The 19,576-nt window shown below is 45.7% G+C and overlaps 1 protein-coding gene across 3 annotated transcripts in view; it reads left to right on the top strand.

Annotated features, from left to right (window-relative positions):
* The window catches only part of MCF2 (MCF.2 cell line derived transforming sequence), a 57,371-nt gene that overhangs the window by 2,021 nt on the left and 35,774 nt on the right, over positions 1-19,576 (top strand). For 2 of the 3 annotated variants that reach the window (XM_030449132.1, XM_030449133.1), the window contains exons 2-4: positions 10,892-10,960; positions 11,512-11,626; positions 15,752-15,842. In XM_030449132.1, the coding sequence (XP_030304992.1) occupies positions 10,892-10,960; positions 11,512-11,626; positions 15,752-15,842 (275 nt within the window). Of the gene's footprint in view, positions 1-10,891; positions 10,961-11,511; positions 11,627-15,751; positions 15,843-19,576 lie in introns of those variants that run through there. The other variant, XM_030449134.1, reaches the window with a different exon arrangement.

The following is a 19,576-nucleotide window of genomic DNA, read 5'->3' as shown; positions in this document are numbered from 1 at the left end:
TAAATTCCAAGCTTTTTACAGCCATTATTGTCTCTGAAATGGCTTGGGCTGCTTTGAAGAGCTGTGAGAGGATGGGGCCAGCAGCCTCTGAGAGCTCTGCACTGCTCTTGGTCTGATCCCCTTTGGGTGGACCATGGAGGAGTAGTAGTCTGGGAGCAGTCAGTAGTATGTGGGCCGTGCTTCCTCTCCCTACATCACATTTGCTACAACTGCAGTTTAATGGTTTATCATTCATATACCAGGACAAAAGTGAAGTGACAGCAGGGCTGTGTGGGAGGCAAACAACCAAAGTGTAAAACATGGTGGGGGAAAGAGTCTTCCCAAGTGCTGTCTTTGCCATCAAACCAGATGATTCTCGGAGACACGGAGCTTCCCTCTTGTTCCTGGAGATGGGTACTTCAGAGCTCCGTCACACTTCAGTGCTGGTCACACTTGTGGTAGGAGCCTTTTGTTAAAGTTGGTTTTAGCAGATAGGACTTGCAAAGGAATCCCAGAGCCACAAATTGAGCAAATGCCCCCAGCTTCATCCTGCAAATGGGGAACTTTGTGCTGACAAACACATCTCATTGGGACAGTGGTCACTTCAGCACATGTGATTAACACAGCTTAGGTCCCAAACTTCTCAGCTTGCTCTGCTGCCAAAGCCTCAGTCATCCCATCTGAGAGCTTCCCTGAGCAGGGACACTGGTGGCCATTGCAAAATTGGCAACAGGAGGATGGGAGTGGGAGCAATTGTGGTGGAAGTGGTTGGGTGGGGCTGCCTTGTCTTCCGAATCCCTTTTCCTCCCAGGCGATGTTGGACTTGGTTTTCCAGCGGGGCTGAGTCAGGAGCTCTGGCTGACAGCAGCTCCCCAGGCAGGGCTGTTCCCTGCACCTCCTGAACTGCCTGAACACTGCAGCTCTCCATCTGCTGCTCTGTGGGTGTCTGTCTGAGGGCTGGGTGGTGTGAGACCGTCAGTGAGCCTCAGTGATATCCCCCTCCCCCTCCATTTCCATGCCTCTGACTTTCTCCTGCCGCAGGGGAACTGTTAGCTGGATTTGGAGATGTCCTTTTGCTTGACAGGGGAATGCCAGAATTGAGCATTTCCATTTTCACACTGGGAAAAATTGGTTTCAGTTCCCCTGACTTTGCAGCAGAGTTTCCAGGTGATGCCATTGTGGTGATCTGGCTGCCCCACTTATTTTCCTGGCTGTATGGGCTGTGAAAGCAAACAAATTGTTCCAATGACTTCAGTGACCTTAATTCCAGGTTCCCAGGCAGGTAATGGGGCCCAAGAATTTACTGCTGCTACATCTCCCAGCAGTTACTTTGTCCCTTGACAAAGCTGGAATTTGGCTTGGAAAAAGCAACAGCTTGCATGGTATTACTTGATGGTGGGGAAGTTATTGATGTGTGTCTGCTCTTATTAGGCTTTGGAAGCCTTTTTTTCCATGTGATCTCTGGTTTGGGTGCTGGTGATGTTGGATGGAGAGTTGTGTCCTGGTGACAGGTGCTGAACACACTGTCCCCTGCACATCTGGCAAATTTACCTGGTGTTGATGTGCAAAACAGCTGGAGGCTCCTTCCTGAGATCTCCTGAAAGGGAGGAGTGGCTGAAATTGAGAGGAGGATAAAATTAAAAGTACATTGAAGCTCCTAAGTATTAGAAATGCAAGAAACGAGATTTTCTCGACTCCCACGCTGAGTTTGAATCTGCAGGGGTGGGTGTTGAGAAACTTCTATTACTTTTCTTGAAATCGGTTTAAATTTGTCTACAGTTGAGCTGACTTTTATCTTTCGCAGTTTTGCTTAGTTCAGGGTGATATGAGAAGATTTTTTTTTTTATTGGACATGAACACATCAGAGCATCCAGTATTTTGTTCCCTAGCATTGGCAGATTAGCCATAGCAATAAGAGGAGATAACACAAATCTTGCTGTCTTTTTTACTTTGGGTTCACCTTTTATGAGTGAAACATACACAGTTTCCCAGCTGTTAAAGCTAAATTGGAAGACTTCTGCCTCCCCAAACTTCTTGGTTCCCAGCATGCAGGGATACCCTGGACCTTTTAACCTCCCCTGAGCATCCTCCTCCTTGCTTACAGCACAGATCAACCCTGACTCCTGAGGACCCTTTTTCTCACTCCAGCTCCCAAAATTCTATCAGGATCTTAAGCTGGCTTCATTCTGTCATCCCAGCAGCCATGGTCTGTGGTCAGCAGGAAGGAGGTTTTGCCAGTTTTGTGTGTCTGTGAGCAATGGCAGCCATGTAGTGCCTGTGTCCTGGGTGCTCCTGAGCTTCTGCAGCCAATGTTTCCCTGCTGGCGGTTGCTGGAGGGATGCCCTGGAGTGGAAGTCTCCTGCTTCAGGGCTTGCAGGCTGGGTCCCAGGGCCCAATCCAGGGTCACACAGGGAACACATGGGTGCTCTGTGCCATCTGATCCCTCTTTGGCTTCATGGATCAGCTCCTATTGAAGGGTGATGATTCAGCTGGTCCCGTGAGGACGTTCCTTCTTGGAATGGGCATGCTGCCTGGGTGATGTGCCACAATGCTGGACTGCACTGAGTTAACATTTTCTCACTCTTATCTTTTTCTTTGTGGTTTTTTTTTTTTTTTTCTGTTTTTTTTTTTTTTTTTTTTTTTTTTTCCCAGCATTCTCTTTTGCATTTTCGCTCTAATCCTCAGTGTATATAAATCAAAGCTTTCTGCAAAGGTCATTCTAGTTTTTCAGAAGCTTCACTTGTGGTTTTTTGTGGGTTTTTTGGCTGTATGGCTTCTTAGCCAAGCACACTCCTAGGTCTGGGTGATGAGGATGTTTGCCTGTGCTGAAACATTAATTGCAGAGAAGCCCAGGAAGGCCTCAGTGGAGAAGCACAGCCACTAGGTCAGAACAGAGGACCATCTGGTGTTGTATCCTGCCTCCTACACTGTGCGGGTGCTTGGGGAGAAGTAAGAAAAAGAGCTTGCAAATAGAGTGAAACTTCCCTTAAAATATCTTTCCTGGTCTGACAAAGGATAATTTAAGCAGTTGTTGAACCAGGCATGGTGACCAACCTGTGATGCTTGGTGATGTACTGACCCTCCTGGTGCTTCCTGCAGTCTTTTTGAATCACTGGGTGGTTTTGATGTGTTCCTGCCTGATGTGACCATCACAGTTTCCTATCTGTGACATGAGATGATGCTCCTGGTGAAGCTTGTGATTTTTTCACCAGGGCCTGTGCTTATACGCAGGAAGTTACTGCGGCAGTTTGGGAAGAGGGGTCTGTGTGTTTGTGGAGGGTGGTGGCTGTTTTGTTGGGCATGGCTTTGTATGTCCCTTTGAAACCATGGCATGGCAGCTGCTGCTGTGTCTGTCATGTCTGGCTCTGAAGAAGGTGTTGTGCTGCTGACCTGCCTCTGTAATAAGCATTCCATGGGCCACCTCTTCCTGGCCATCAGCATCACCAGGCTCCTGGCAGCTCCTGGGATGGCCTCACCACCACCCATAGCCTGGGGATGATGTTGTGCTGCCAGTGCTGAACCACCAGCTCTCTGTAAACACACCCTGTCTGCCCATGGCTCACACCATGTTCCTGGGGTGCAGCTCTTCCTGTGGCTCTGCCATCCCTTGTCCCCTGTGTTGTGCTGGTTTTGCAAGTGCACATGCCAAGCCAAGGGGTTACTGAGAGGTTCAGATGTGGCAGATGGAGGTTTGCCATCAGGTGATTGACAACCAGCTGAGGAGCTCCATTGTCTTTCTCAGAATCCATACGTGATATCTTCAAGAAAAGCAGACCTTTAAAAACCTCATCTAATTGCTAATTTTTCCCTCCAAGTGAAAACCTTCATTTTGGCTGGCTGTAGTTCCAGCACAGGTGTCCCCAGAGCTTGAGGTTGGGCAGATGCTCTCATGCAACCTGTGGTGCCAGCTGTCCTCGTGGGACAAAGAGGGGACAAAGGGATTTGCAGCACTCCAGGGTGCTGAAGCTTTCTGCCATAAATATTTCAATGAGCCTGTTATGCCTCTTGCTCCAATGGCTGCACCACCTGGAATTACAAACTGTTGAATGTGCCAGGTTTTAGTGCAGCAGCACAAAGTGTCCTTACACTGTGATGACTAAAGGTGAATTTGCTCTGCTTGGCTCCCCTGGAGCAACAGGTGGCTTTGGTGACAGGAGTGTTTGTGTGTCGGGACCCGCTGCAGGAGCAGCTGAACGTGGCTTTGGTGCATATGAGGGTGTGTGCAGCTTAAGGCTGCTCTTAGAAATGCCAGATGATCACACATATAGCTTCTGCAGTGTACCTGACATCTCTTGCAAATGCAGAAGGTGTCTGAAGAAGTTTTTAGGACTTTGCACATCAAGTCTCTTAAGTTTCTTTAGCAGCTGAACTGTGAGAGCAGCTGTGGAGAGAAGGGACTTTGATGCAGAGTATGCTTTACTGCAGGGTATTCACTACAGAGGGAAAAGGTCTAAACCTGGGGCCAGGCTGTCACCTCAGCTATAAAGGTGTAATCAGAGCATAAGGGTATTAACTTCCATGTGCTCTGCAGCTCTGGATAACTTTGGTGGAACCCAGGAGAAATGTGTCTTACCAGCAGACCTCTCTGCTTTCCTTCCCAAAGAATTTTTAGAAGTCCTGGTTGGGACCTGTGAGCCCCTGTGAGCCAGCTTTCTGGGGCTTCCCTCTAAGGGAGAAATGATCTCTTAGCTTCAGGGAGGAAGCCATCGAGTCCTGGCTGGTGGAATTCAGGTTCAGTCCCCAAACCAGTTCGTTGGTGCATCCAGAAACTGGTCATGTGAGTTGTGAAGAGCTTTTCCTACCCATCTGTCCAGGCTAGTCTGATGCCATCCAAAGGATAGTTCAATGGGGTTTTATTCCACCCACCCTTGGATCCAAGCTCTCACACAGCCCATACAGACCTGGACACCTAGGTCAGCCTCATGGATGGGGGCTGCTGGAGTCTTTGATGCTCTTGTCATCAGACATGCTCGTGGCCCTTTTCCAGCTTTCTATCCTGTTGGCACTTGGGCCTGTTCCCATTTGCAAATGGGAAGCCGTGGGAAACACAGTTTGCTCCCAGCTACTGAAAAGTTTAATCTCAAAGCCAGGAAGCAGCCTCAGGCCTTGGCTGCCAGTTCTCTGCTCAGAGCAGGTCCTGTAAATAAGGTTCTGGTGAATACAGCAGGGCTCATGGAGGAGCATGATGTGGTATTCTCTGATGGATGTGCAGTCCAGCACAGTACCTCCATCATCATCATGCCACCAGGCTGCCCACCAGCTCCTCCAGGCTCCAGTTCCCACCAGTGCTGTGTGAACACCTTCTCTGCGTCTGCAGTGCCGTGTCCTGTTCCCAAGCAGGTACAGAGCAGGATGGACAGGCGGGAGGGTGGGTCCTGTGACATGGAAATCAGGATCCTGCTCCAGGTCTAAGCTTGTTGGGGAGACCATTGCTTGGAGATCACACAGGGGGGGACATGATCCCCAGGAGGATCCTGGTTGGAGCAGAGCATGGGAAGCAAAGGCAGCTGCTTTTGTGTCTCTGTGCTCCATCCCCTCATCCAGGGACAGGCACCATGCAGGGACAGCCCTTGTGCAAGTGTGCTATCTACAGCAGGGCAGTTTACAGGCAGTATAAAATAGCATTTCTTTCCACTAATAGCACCCTCTCTCTTGATTTCTGGCCACGGTGTGCTGATAGGGACAATGGCCCTGTTTCTCCTTGTTGGATTGAATCCAAAGGCTTTGGAACTGCTGGGTGAGGCAGCAGGGAGAGGCCAGCAATGGAGACTCCTTTCCTGCAGCAAGCTGTGGCCTTGACCGCTGCTCTAGGATGGGTTTCTGTCATTCTTCCTGGAGGAGCTCTCTGGCTTTTGCAGATGAATTTCAAGTGAAACTCTTCCCCTTACCCAAAGTGAGTGCCCTGCACAATGGGCTGGAGCGTCCTTCCTTTTGGGTGGTTTCTCATTGCAATGAAATGAGATTTAGCAACAGTCCTGAGCTGGGGGGACAGCCTGCAGGCTGGTGGCTTGGTCTCTCTCCTCAGATACAGGACTGTGTTTCTGTTCTTTGCCTCAATGAATATTTAATTTTGCAAAGTGGAGCAACCTCAGCCAGAGAAGCTGGAAGGGCTGCTCTCTGCATTGCACAGGGTTCATGGCTGGGGCACTCTGCTCTAAGGGATTTCTGTTCCCACTCCTGCACAAAGCAGATGAGACGGGGTGGCTCGTTCCTCAGCCTGGCTTGTGCTCCATCAGCTCTTCTGGGAGGCTCACACCAGTGCTGGCTGTGGAGAGGAGTGCCTGTGGCAGCCAGGAGAAGCCTTGCTCCTTAGAACTCCCTGAGCACCAGACCTTCTTGCAAACGCCCTTGGTTTCTGTAGGTCTGTTTGGTGCCTCAGAGGAACTTCTGGGGCAGCTGAACCTTCCTGCTGTGAAGCGACATGAGGCAGACACTGGCTCATAACCCAGGTTAGCCCAGAAAGTCACCATGGGCAATGGAAATGGGTTATAAATGGGCTGATTTGCAAGCTCTCTCAACACCAAATGAATGCTGCTTTGTTGGGTGTAGCTGTTGGAATGGACAAGCAGCTGAGAACAGTGGAGAAGCTCAATATGGTCCTTTACTCTTTTAATTTGATTTACTTCAGTGCTGTTTCCTAGACTACGTCAACAAGCCTCACATGAAAAGCTGCTGCTCTTCATTCACAACAAAGCCATATCCAAATGGGTTTTCTAGTTGCAAACAATATTTGGTTGGTGTTTTGAAGTGTAAGTTACATCAGCTTGGCAGATGCATTATGCAGCTGCTGTCTGCAGATGCTGAGGGCCTGCAAAGTTTAGAAAAGAAAACAATAGTTATTAAAGAGCAAAGCACTTCAGAGTTTAATTGTGTTTTACAAGAGGAATTTTGGCTCAAACTGTATCTGTCCCTTCTCTGAATATTGCTGCCGTCATACGTGAAAGTCACACTGGACTTAAATCACCTCGAAAGGAAAGATCTGTAACAATAAGCATCACTCTTACAACTGCCATCTGTACAATCACCTTGAGATATGGTACTGTGGAGGGGACCCAGCAAAGTGGTCTGGAATCTGTAACCAGATGATGGGGACAGGACAGTTCAGGAGGGTTCTCTGATGAGAGTGATTAGGGTGATGAGAGTGATGAGGGTGATTAGGCTATGGAATGGACTGCCCGGTGAGGTGGTAGCTTCTCCGTCCCTGGAGACATTTAAAAAAAGACTGGATGTGGCACTCAGTGCCATGGTCTAGCAACTGCTCCGGTGGGTCAAGGGTTGGACTAGATGATCTCTGAGGTCCCTTCCAACCCAGCTAATTCTATGATTCTATGAGCCATATTAGTTCTTCTTGGGGGGGTAGAGAGCTCTGTATTACCCTTTTGTCTTTTCCCTGCTTGGCTTCATGCATCCTTCAAAACTGTCATGGCAACAATCTCCTCCATAGAGGAATCTCTGAATTTAATAATTGCAGCAGCATTTTATAAATACCCAATTTAGAACCTATATAAAAAAGTGTTAGAACACTGTCATGACAATTTATTATCCAGTTGCTGTTTGCTTTTAGTAAGACCCTAAAGCCTGAGGTCACACTGACTGTGTGGTGATAGCAATGTAGTACAAAAAGATGCTGTAACACAGGGAGTTCAGGCTTGGTTTTGTATTAGCACAGCTCTGTTTCATAGTAGCTGATCATCACAAAGCCTCTTTTTAAGAGAAAAGAGTGGACTTGCATAAAACCTTGACCTCCTCTGCCTTTTGCCAAAGGGGATGCATGCTGGCTGTAACCTTCATAGCCAGTGTGGGCAGTACCCTGGGGTCTGTCCTGTCCTATCCTGCACTAAGTGTGTCCTTCAAATAAGAAAACCCCAGTTTGTTAATGAACATCAACTGAAGCCTTGTTTGAGAGTAGGATATCTGGGGTGCCCCACTGCCTTTCACTGCTCTTTTTCCAGAGATTAGTAGTTGAGGGCAGAGATTGTGCTTCTGGACAGCATTTATAGTAGCATCCAACTGATGTGCTCCAGGCATGGCAAATTCAATGTCAGTGCTTGATTTTCCCTTACATTTGCCCAGAAGGTTGAGTTCCATGGTCAAGCAATGAACTGGCCAAGGAGTAGCTCTAAATGGGACCACAATCACCCTGTTGTAATGCCTTGACCTTACCAAAGGGCAGCCCTCCTGCTTCCCCCTCTATTGTTGGGTTCTCCTGCCCTGCAGAAAATGAGGGGAAATTTCTCCCTGAGCCTTCACTGCCTGAAGGAAGGTAACTGCTCCCACCTAGTTTTTCCTCAACTGAGTTATTTTGGTTACTCAATGTGGGACTAATTGGAAGGGCTTGATTTTTTGAAAGGTGCTGAGTGCCCTCTTCCAAACACGTCATCTCCTGAGATGTGAGAAACTCCAAAGTACTTAGGAATCTGGGTGTCCACCTCTGTGCCAAAATCAAGGGTGAATTTTTCAGTGGAATAAAACGTTGGAGAGCAAGGTCTTTGCAGGAAAGCACAACTTGCAAAGTGGGTCCCTCCCTGGGTCGTTCCTGACCATGATGGGAATCCTGTCCTATGGTGATTTGCACCTCATGCTCAAAAATGCCGGATGGATCCGCTGGCATTCCCTGGTGGTATCTGCTGAGCTGCTGGGCTGTGCAGGACAGGGTTTTCCATGCCTGAGGAGGCACAGCAGGTCCTGCTGCAGCCCCCATGCAGGGAGGCTTAAAACACAGGTTGGTTTCTGCTGTTTCCATGATGATCTTTGGGAAACTACAGCTAAGACAGCTATAAGAGAATAAGCACCGGACTCTGGCATTGAAGCATGCATTTTTGAGATGGTATTTCTCTTCTGGAGAGCAAAGTTTGGAAATATCTGTGGAAAAATGCTTTTCTTTTCCCTTCTATGGTTTTCTCTGTCTTTGTTTAAGGCTGGAATCTGTTAGGTTGCTCTCAATGAGAAAACATCTTGTGAAACATTTTATTGAAGTGGTTTTTATTTTTTTAACCTATGCCAAGGCTAACCCCCCTTATTCCAGCCTGGTTTTTGGACAACTGTAAATAAACCAGCAATTCTCTCCCAGATTGCTGCAGAACCAGAAACAAAAGCTTAGTTTACCATAAACATGTTTGGTTTTACTGTTGAACTCTTGAGTCATGGGTGAGCATTATAGCACAGGGCAAAACTTTGCCTGGCTTCTTGGTGGCTTCATCATTGGTGAGCTGGCTTTGGGGACAGGCTTCACCCCAGCTTCAAATGCAGCTGAACAGCAAATGTGTGCACAGCCATGGGTTTCTGCCTTGTATTTTCAAAGTTCTGCATGTTTAATATCATTTGCCTCCTGTGTTGGAGCTCATTAAGTTATTAAATGTTATTTTTATCATTATGAAACTACTGAGATGGGGAAAAAAAAATCAACTAATAGAGAAGAAATCTATTGCCACTGCTTGTCCTCTGCATAGGTGAAGCAGTTGAATGAGAAGAGATGTATCTGAAGAGATATAGAGAAATATCTGAAATATCTTGCCCAGGGAGGTTGTGGCTTCCTACTCCCTGGAAGTATTCAGGGCTAGGTTGGATGGGGCTTGGAGCAACCTGGTCTACTGGGGGTTGGAAATAGATGTCACTAAGGTCACTTCCAACCCAAACCATTCTATGATTCTACAAGACAAACTTTTTTCTTCCAAAGACCAATTCTGGGGCCTGTTGAAATCAAGAATGTTTCTGTAGATGCCAGTGGGACTACGGCTGGATCTTTAACAACAGTAACAACAAAAAAAACCCCAAGTGTTTTTATCTACAAGAGAAAAAACCAGAAGGGCAGAGAGCAGCCTCTCTTCTGGGGGACTGCAGCAGGCAGGTACCCTCCCCCTCCAGCACCATTGGGCTGCAGCACCATCCAGCTGATGAACGGCCTGAAAAATCCCTGGATAAAGTAAAAGCAACTGGAAGGCTTCTGGAAAACCGTGAAATTGAATAAATATTGATTGTGCTGGAGTGTGCTGAAGTATGCAGCCAGTGTGATTCAAAACAGCCAAAAGATTCCTCTCTAGGACCAACTCTGTGAAATAATCGGTGTTTATAATTTGATTATGAGAAACCACAAGGACTTTAATCTGGATAGATGTGCTTTGTCACATTTCTTTGCAGGAGCAAGGATGTTTAAATTTTAGCTATTCTTACACTTACAGATAATTCAGAAAAATGTCTGCCAGCTATAAGCTGCTCTTGTGTTTATTGAGTTTTTTGGGTTTTGTAAAATTAATTTGATTGTTCCAGTGTGCTTCATTACCACTGAAATGGTCAGTGTGCTAAATATGGTATTAAAACAGCCTCTCCCATTATTTAATTAAAAAGAAATCTAATAACTCAACATAAGGACCACAGCCTTTCCAGTGCATGTGGCTCCATGCCAGATGAAAACATGACTTCAGAAGCTTATTTGCTCAAAATTAAAGATTGTAACAGTACGAAAACCCAACCTTGTTGCCAGCACAGCAACCTTGGACACTGCTGTTCCCTGCAGAAACCTCAGCCCATCAGATTGTCCTGGCTGGGAGGCACTGGGGGAGTTTGCAAAATAGGGAGGCAAAATTAAGAACTCCGAGAGATTAAAGTTAACATTGGATGTACCCTGTTGAGGGGAGAGCACTGGAGCTGCCAGGCATTTGATAGAATGTATATTTGCTGAAATACATTTGCTACTGATTAAGGGTGTTTGCCTGTTTGCCCTGTTACAGTCATTGGAAACACTGGTTTCTAGGTGAACCTCTATCTTTTGTTACAGAATTTCATACATAATTTAGGAAAGCTGCATTTGATTCCCTCCCACCCTTGGGTTAACATATTGATCAAAATGTTTGGTTTGGATTTTTGCTTCCTTTTTGACTGCTGGTTTTCCTTTTATTTTATTTTATTTTTCCAGAAATTGTAACACCCATCTGTGCAAAAGACATCAGTGATGATTTGATGAAAGAGTTTGCTTTTCTTTCTGGTGAGTACGGTGAACTTCTCCAGGGGTTCTCTCTGTCTGTAGTAATTAAATACTCCAGAAGATCTGTGCTGTGTTGCAAATTGATACTCTGCACAGGATAGTATCCATCAGGTTGTCTCCAGCACCCCTAGAAATGTTGTTAATAAAACATTAAGGCAGTTGAAAGATCATACTGGGTTTCTGTCTGAAGCCATACTGGAAAATATTCTTACTTTTGAACACTCAAAGAGGCATTAAGAAGCATTTTGCTTTGAAATGTATTTCTGTAGGTTCCAGAGCAGCAGGATGATTTGTCATTGTATTTGTGACTTCTTATGCTGCCCCATGTAAATAAAGTCACTAAATAAAGGGAGCAGCTGGTGTCTAATATGTTTGTTTCTGCCACATGTGCATTGTGTTTAAAATCAGAGGCAGGGCTTGGCCAGTTTTTGCAGTTCTGGTGATGAAAAACCCCTCTGTAAGGATGGCAGTGTGTTTTCTGACTCGAGGGGTGGACCTGGGCTTTGCTCCTCAAAAGCACAGCCAGGGAAGGCTCCGTGTCTTTATTCCAGGTGGCCGAGGCAAAGACAACTCTTGGATTATCACCCTTCCCGACAGCGCTCGCTTCAATGAGATCCCTGAGGAGATTGTCTCGAAAGTTTTAACATACCTAACATCAGTCCCGAGGTATGTGACTCTCTTCTAGCTCTTCCCATGATGGGCAGAGGTGTTGGTGCTGCCTGGGTCCAGCAGGGTGTCTTCAGGGTAATGCCACACGTGGGGGTGAGGAGCATCTTCAGCTCTCGGATCAAGTAAAAGGGAGAAGTTGAAGGAGTCAAGCTCTTATGGTGTCCAAACGTGTTTTTTTATGTGCCAGGAACTGCAGAGTAAAAAGTGGACAACATCCCTGTGACTTGTCAGCCTGCATGCATCGTTAATTTAGTTTATTAAGTTTCTAATTAACAGCAAGCTTTCCTTAAGCTTTGACGTGTGTCACCACTTAAATACGCCATGCCATGGCAGAGTAATATTTCCACGTGGACAAACAGAGAGTCATTACTGTGGAAAAAAAGAGAAACATCACCAGAGGAAGAGCCTAATTACAGGAGCCTTTGGGGTCCTTGTGTCAGGTGATGGCTCAGCACCCTGCTGTCAGGATTCAGTGCCTGACAGTCTGCCTGTACCACATATGGGCTGTATACTTAGATTAATGACCCTCCTGTTTCTTGCTGCTGGTGAGTCAGTTACCTGGAATGCTTAATTTCCTTGAATAATGCCTGTTTGGGCAAATTTCTTCCTGCAGGGAGAGCAGGTTGACAGCAGCTAAATGGGAGCTTTCTGCTAGCTGCTGCCTTGGAAGAAGTAATGGGTGTTTAGTCACCTCTGCAGGGAGGAATAAAAAAGCCTCTGGTTCCTCTGTCCTCTGTTTGGATGGACTGTGAAGTTATGTGGGTTTCTAGTCCATGGAGCACCATCATCCCAGCACAGACAGGAGCATCCCTGGCCACAGGGCTTTCTCCTTAGTGCTGTGTGGGCAGCCCAGGTCTGTGGTACTGCCCTTCCCAGCTCTGCCCATCTTTTCCAGGGCTTCGTGTTCCATACATAGGGTTATAAACACCCTGGCATTAGCATGATGAGCAGGCTTGCTCTCCCTGTAATAGGTCAAACTCAATCAAGAAACTAATGAGAGCTGTGAGCTTGCTGGTGATTCAAACAAGTTCAGCATGTGATCTGTAAAACCCCTTTAATCATGCTGCTCTGCTCCTCCTGCCAGAGTAAGTGCCTGCCTTGATACCTGGCTGCCTGCTCAACATGTGGTTTTTCAACACTTTGGAGTGGTCAAGGCTGTAGTGTTTGGGAGCAAGGAAAAGCATCACTTAGGTGAGGTGTGTTTCACCTCTGGTAGCCCTGGGTACACATCCCTCAGTGGCTTCACACTGTGGGATCAGAGCTCAGACTCTGGGCCAGAAAAGTCCCTAAAAGAGGTCAATATTTGACCTGGGTGCCAGAGTTAGCTGTGGATGCACCCACACCTCCTCAACTTATGGATAGGTATGGGCAGATCAAAATCACAGGCACTGTGCCTTTCCTGTGCAATCAGCAGCAAGGGCTACATCTTGACCTACTGATCCTTGTCTGAGGAAGCCTCAAGGGATTTCAGGTTTGTAGAAACAATTTCAGGAGGCATTTTTATCCTGGAAATAATCATTAGACAAAGAAGATGGATTCTGTAAGCTACTTTTCATTCAGCAAGGTGAGTGCATTAGTGGCAAAGTCAGGAGGATGGTGGGATTTGTAGGCAAGGTCATTTTCATTTAGGATTCCTGGGAATCATGCTGCAGGAAGGAGGCAGCTGCAGAAAGTGTTTGTGTGGAAAAGCTGTACAGAAAAATAAGTTGCAGGTCCCCACCTTTCACTTCCCACCCACCCAGGCAACAGCAAAGGGAACTCTTGATTATAAATAACTCTGAATTCAAATATTACACAGCAGATCCTGTTCTGATCCCACCAGCCACAAGGACTCTCTCAGTCCTGTGATAAATCTCACAAGTGCAGACTCTGGGATCCAATTTCAAATCCTCCTGCAAAACATCCCAAGTCTTTATTTTTAGTCTGGTGCATCCTGCAACACATCCAAAATTAAAGGTAAGAAAAAAAAAAAGTGACAAGACCGACTCAGAGAGAAATAATCCTTGTTCTGGTTATCTGTCTCCATCTTTCTGCTGCTGGATGCAAATGAATTCACCTCTTGCAGCCTTGGTGAGAAAGCATTGATTTCTTTTTACTGTCAAGTCTAAAATGTACATCACAGGACTGGAAAGCCAATAAACCTGCAAGGCCTGGGTTGCAAATAGTTACAGACTTGTTCCACTAGCCCCAGAATAATTTAAAAATTTCCCACAGTAGGTTTCAAGGCTTTTGGAGAGCTGGGAACTTTCTTCTTTGTGTCTGTAAAGGAACTGATAAAACTAAATAAACATGCTGAAAGGCTGCTTTCTGGATATAACCTTGTCCTGAGTAGCTGGCATACTTTGGCATACTTTTATTTACTGACAATGCACCACTGCCTTTTCTAAACTACTTGGGTTCTGGGGTTTATCTTCAGGTTTTATTATGATGACAGCAGTGCTGTATGAACAATATATATATATATGTGTATTTTTTTTCCCAATTGCAGCCTGTGGGAAGTTGGGGCATTGTTTGTCACACATTCTACCTTTTAAAGTTTTAGAGTGTGCAGGAAAAAACAAGGGGGTATATTTTTACCTCAAACAAAAGGATCGTTTTGCCCCTCTCCACACACCATGGACATTTTATTCATGGTGGGGTGAACAGAGCTGATAGAAACCTGCAGAATTGTCTTGTGTTGCTAAAACTACTTAAGCTAAAATAGGCTTTGAATAAAATGTTGTGCCTGATCCAGCTCACAGTTTGTAACCTCAGACTTGTGGAAGTTCTGTGGATGACCCACATGAAAAATCTGTTATTCCTTTTCTCTGCTCTTTTCTGCTGCACCTCAGTGGCAATGTATAAATTCGGATGAAACCTTTGCACTTTGGGTGGGACATTGGGGATCCAGAAGGTATATTTGTAGGACAGCTGGGGAATTGGTTACCTCTGCTTATCTTCAGTCAGTTGTTATTATAAGCCAAAGGGAATTTTTTTTTTCCTCTCAGGAGAACTGCTAATTCCTTTTAAGTGTATTTATCAAAGGTGTGGCTAGCACAGACCAGAGGGGCAGGATGTGCATTGAATGAAATCTCCTGCACTGGCTTCAGGCATCTTTTTTATTTCCTGTGGTAAAGTTGCCAAGTATTGTCTGCCATGTGATACTCCTGAGTAATCCAACATGTGTTTTCACTTGCCAAACACAGGAATTACCTAGGACGGTGCTTGTGGTAGGCTGCTGGCTTGGGGCCATTCCCAGTGCTGATACCTGACCCAGCCCAGGGGAACCAGCACGTGGACTGGGAGCCTCTCCACAGCCCTGAGATGCCCGGATAGGGTGACATGGGACACAGCTATCCTGTTTCAGCATCCGCTAAAGAAATATTGTAAATATTACCCTAGGATCCTGTAAATACACTCAAAACAGAGGACTTGGTTACAAGCTAGCATACCCTAACCTGTGTGCAAACGTGATTCCAGTTTGGAATTCAGACTGCCCTGGGTGTGTGTTGTCATGAGCTGGGGTGGCTGAGCTGTACCCAGCCAGGCTGGGAAGGCAATATTTGAATTACAGACAGGAGCTCACCTGTGAGTTAGGTCACTTGGCAGACCTGGCACCCCCCCTACTTGCTTGGTAAGATCAGGGATTTCAAAGCAACTTAAAGGATTTGGGTGTCAAAAAGGGATGTCAGGAAGTCTGGGCTTCACAGGGAACCAGAGCATGCTGGAAATTGCCTCCTGGCAATCACTGCCTTCCGAGTGGGACCTCAGGAAACCTCAACAACCTGTTCCAGCAACAGGGTCCCCTTGTCCCCCAGCCAGGCTGGTATCACCCTTCCCTGGGTTAGTGTCACCTCTGTTGCCCTGTGCCAAAAGAAGCCAGAAGTCATAACTTGGCTGCTGTAACCCAGGCAAATGGATAACCAGCTCCCTCAGAAGGAAAAGCTCAGGAGTGAGAGCAGGATGAGCATCTTGGGGCAGCACTGTTGGAGGCTGCTGGTTATCCCTGAGCTGCCTCTGGCATCTGCACAATCCTTCTCGAGCCCGATTCAGGTTCCAAGGGCAATCTGTTATCTGTCTCCACCTGCCACACAATGCCCATTTATATGTTATCTGTTTACTTAGTATTTTCTTATCTCATAGTCTACATGAGTCTGACACCAAATTTATCCTAATCCTGGACAGAAGATTGGACACATGGACATCGGTTAAAACAACTCTCCAAAAAATAGCTGTAAGTCCTCTTTAATGTTAATTTCTTTTAATGTACAAAATCATTGTGCCTGTTATGTATCCTTTGCAGAAAACACTGGGAAACAGGAGCAATGACACTTGTGCTTTCTCTCTAGGTAGTATTTTGGTTTATGGCCGTATAATTAATTCAGCCAGAGCTCTATGCCCCATTTGAGTGCATAAATGAGCTGTTTGAGTATTAACATGGATTTGCTTGGGTTTGTACTGTTTCACAGTAGTTCAAATGTGTTTTGTGCCATGTTCTGTGCTTTTGGTGGGTGGAGAATTTGTCTTTCTAGACATTGGTTATTAGTGAGGGTATATTTTACCTACTTGTTGGTGACTGAAAGTGTTATTTTCTTAAAAGAGCTTCACAAATATTTGTATGTGGGTGGAAAAGTCTATTTTAAATGCATAAATATGCATTCATGTATTTTAAATACCTATTACACGTGTTTATGCACTACCTATCATTAGATTCTGAGCCTATCTCAAAAGTAAGCTTTTTGCAACTCAGCAATGTATGAAATCAGAGGGTGGTATTACAGCAGTGCATGCAGGCAGAGAGAAGTCATGTTTATGGCTGCATGGATAGGTGGGATTAAGGCTTTCAGAACCTGATTGTACCACCTGGGTAAGTCAATGAAAACATTCTGGGCAATTATTTTTTTTTCTTTGTTTCTGCTTAGAATCACTGAACAGTGAAAGGCATTGATCTGTTTGATAGAGAATGAAATAAAAATTGTGTACTAAGAAATAAAGCTCTTACCTGATTCTGCTTGGATCTGATAACGTTAGATCTGCTGTTTAAAGTAATTAATACTGGGACAGCTGAACTTGGCCTTGAAATGTCTGGATTAGATGGCATTTTGCTTATAGACATCCAGTAAAAGGAATAGAGGGCTACCCTTTCACAATGTGCATAAGATACCACTGTCAATATATTGGGTTCTGATTTTCCTAAATGTTATAAACTGAATTTCCAAGTATGGTTACCATACCATTAGAGAAGAAGCAGCATAAAAAAATTAAAAGTGACCATAAAAATTCAAACACTGCCAGTGTTTGAACCAGTGCTGGTACTAAGAGCATCCTTTAAAGATGATGTAGTTGCTTTGCATAGTCTGGAAGTTTCAAATGTGAAAAAATCCTGTCCTAATTTGTAGTTTCTACAGGAGTGTCATTCGTATTTTGTTAAATGAGAAAATTTAATTATTTGGTCACCTTTGAGCATACTCCCTGTTTGTGTTCCTGTACTCTGTGTGTCCATGTAGACAAGTGACTTTGCCTGTGGTATCAGGGCTGTCCATGTAAATTATGTGGAGGTGCTTGGTGCTAAGTGGAATGGGAAGCAGGAAACCTGTCCACTAAATCTTAAGATGTGGGAATCTTGCCTTAAAAACAAGGACTGGCCCCAGAAGGCTGGTTTTGTGTCCAGGAGGTGTTTGACTGGACTTGCCTTTGTGCAGCTAACACAAAAGATTAAATCTTTGCCGATCATAAACTATGCTGCAATAAAAGAAGTTCTTTTTCCTGATCTTTATATGATTTTAGAAAAAAAAAAAAAGTGCAAACAAGCTCAGTTTTAAACACACAATGTTCTATTTTTTCAGCAGATTTATATGCAATTGCAGCTCTGCAGTTATGGTCTGATCCAGAAAAATTTTGTAACAGCCCGTACAGATTTTTCTTTAACTCTTTGTGTATTTCTCTAATTGCATATGCAAGCCAGGCTCGGGCTGGTGCTCCTTGCCTTGGCAGGGTGAAGCCCTAAGTTTTGCCAGGAGCATCTTTCCTCTCTTCCCTACACAATCCTCCCCAACTTTAAAGCATCCCTTTTCAGTGGGGGTCAGGAGAAGGGTAAAAGCAGAGAGCCCAATCCTCGAAGGAAAGAGCTGGCTCGGCTTTGCAGGCTGATTTTTGGCATTCCACCTTAAAAACCAACCCCGGCACTGGGAAGGAGAGCGGGGCTGCCAGCCGGGAGCCGGGTGCCGGCAGGGCTGCCTGTCTGCCTGCTCTCCCTCCTTCCTGCCCGCCCTGGGGGCGCGGCGGTTCCCCTTCCCATCCCTATCCCCATCCCCATCCCCGGAGGTGCTGCGGGGCGATGGCCGAGGCGGCGCCGCGGCGGGGCGGGCGGCGGGCCGGCAGGGATGCGGTAAGGATCCGGGCAGGGATGCGGTAGAGGGCTCCGGGTAGGGATGCGGTAGAAGGCTCCGGGCAGGGATGCGGTAAAAACCTCCGGGCCAGGCTGCTGCAGAGCCCAAGGACGGGGGGGAAGCCGCATCGCGGCAGCCGGAGGCCTTTGGGTACCGGGGAGGGGGATGGAGGGAGCTGGAAATAATGCAGAAAAAATCGAGGGATTTTAATTGAGCACGGTGAGAAGCATTTTTAGGAGCATCCAGGCTCTCTTTGCAGGCGTTGGGCATCGCTGCCCTGCAGGGCTGCTTCCAGTGCATCTGGGAAATGTGCTGGGAAAGGCGTTCTGTAGTGCTCCTGCTGCAAGAGAAAGGCTCTGGCAGAGAGGGGCCCAGGGTTGGAATTTGTGCAGCAGCAGCAGTGGTAGCAGTGTTTTCAGGGGTTAATTCTGCAACCAGCTAATGTAAAGGTAGCAGAAGGTGTTGGGAGTTCATTTTTTTGGAAGTTAAAGCTCAGATTAGCCAGAAAATTGGTGTTTTGATGTACGGCTTTTCCTGTAAGGGACAGCACAAAGTCATTAACTTCAGCACCTGTATAAGGACTGCTTGCCTCAGTCTATTGCTCGGAAACAAACTTATTGGCAGATACTGCTTTTTCTTTATGTTTATTGATTTCCAAATTTCTAAATGTCCCAGTGAAGTTCAAGGAAAAATATTCTCTGGAAACTGAATTCCTAAAATTACACTTAATGTGCCAGGATGAGATACTCACCAAAGAGGTAATAACTGTGATACTTTCAATGTCCTTTCTTCTGTTTTATTAGCCCAAAATGTGTATATTAATTATATCAGGGCTCGCTATGTGGTTATAGATGAGTGTACATTAGGCAAGTTGCTGAACTGGGCTGTTAAGGTACATACATTCGTGTCCTCAGAAGGGGAGGAATGTTCTGAGTATGGTCTTTGGTCAGTGAGAGAGTTAATAGTAGTGAAATGTTGCCAACTGCCTGATTGAGTGGAGTTTTCTGCCTTTCCTGATATACTGCAGAGGAATAGCAGAAGGTGAAGGCTCTAGAGGGTTTTTTTAGGTGTTCTCTTACATAAACCCAAGTTTGTAAAATACACGAGATTCTCTGTAGTGTTATAAATACTAAAGATGAAAACATTAAGGCAAGATTGAGGACCCTTTTGTCTTTGCTTTCTTGAATATGTTATAAGGAAGGGATTGTCTCCATCAGTGCCTTCAGTATCATTAGAGTTCAGTTTGCAGGTAACTTCTCTACACTTCAGCCCTTAGAAGAACTAGAACTGTAGCAGTGATTAAAAATATATATAGTCCTCTCAGAAATGTTTTCTCTTCTTTTCGTTCCCCTCAGAATGTTTTCTATCTTTATACATATAGAGAGATATAGATGTATATATTTATTTTAACATTTCATAAATTCTCTTAAGACATGGGTTTCACAAGACATGGCTTGACTGGTGGCTGTCTTTCTGCAAGCTTAGTTTTTGGCTTGCTTGTTTTTTTCCATGCTCGAAATACACTAGGTATCATTTGCAAAGTTGAACTTCTTGTTTTGTAGCTACACATAGTTGCTGA

This window comes from Calypte anna, chromosome 4 (assembly GCF_003957555.1).
Source record: "Calypte anna isolate BGI_N300 chromosome 4, bCalAnn1_v1.p, whole genome shotgun sequence".
Lineage (NCBI taxonomy): Eukaryota > Metazoa > Chordata > Aves > Apodiformes > Trochilidae > Calypte > Calypte anna.
The sequence above is the reverse complement of the archived record's forward strand: the minus strand, read 5'-3'. Positions and strand labels throughout refer to the sequence as shown.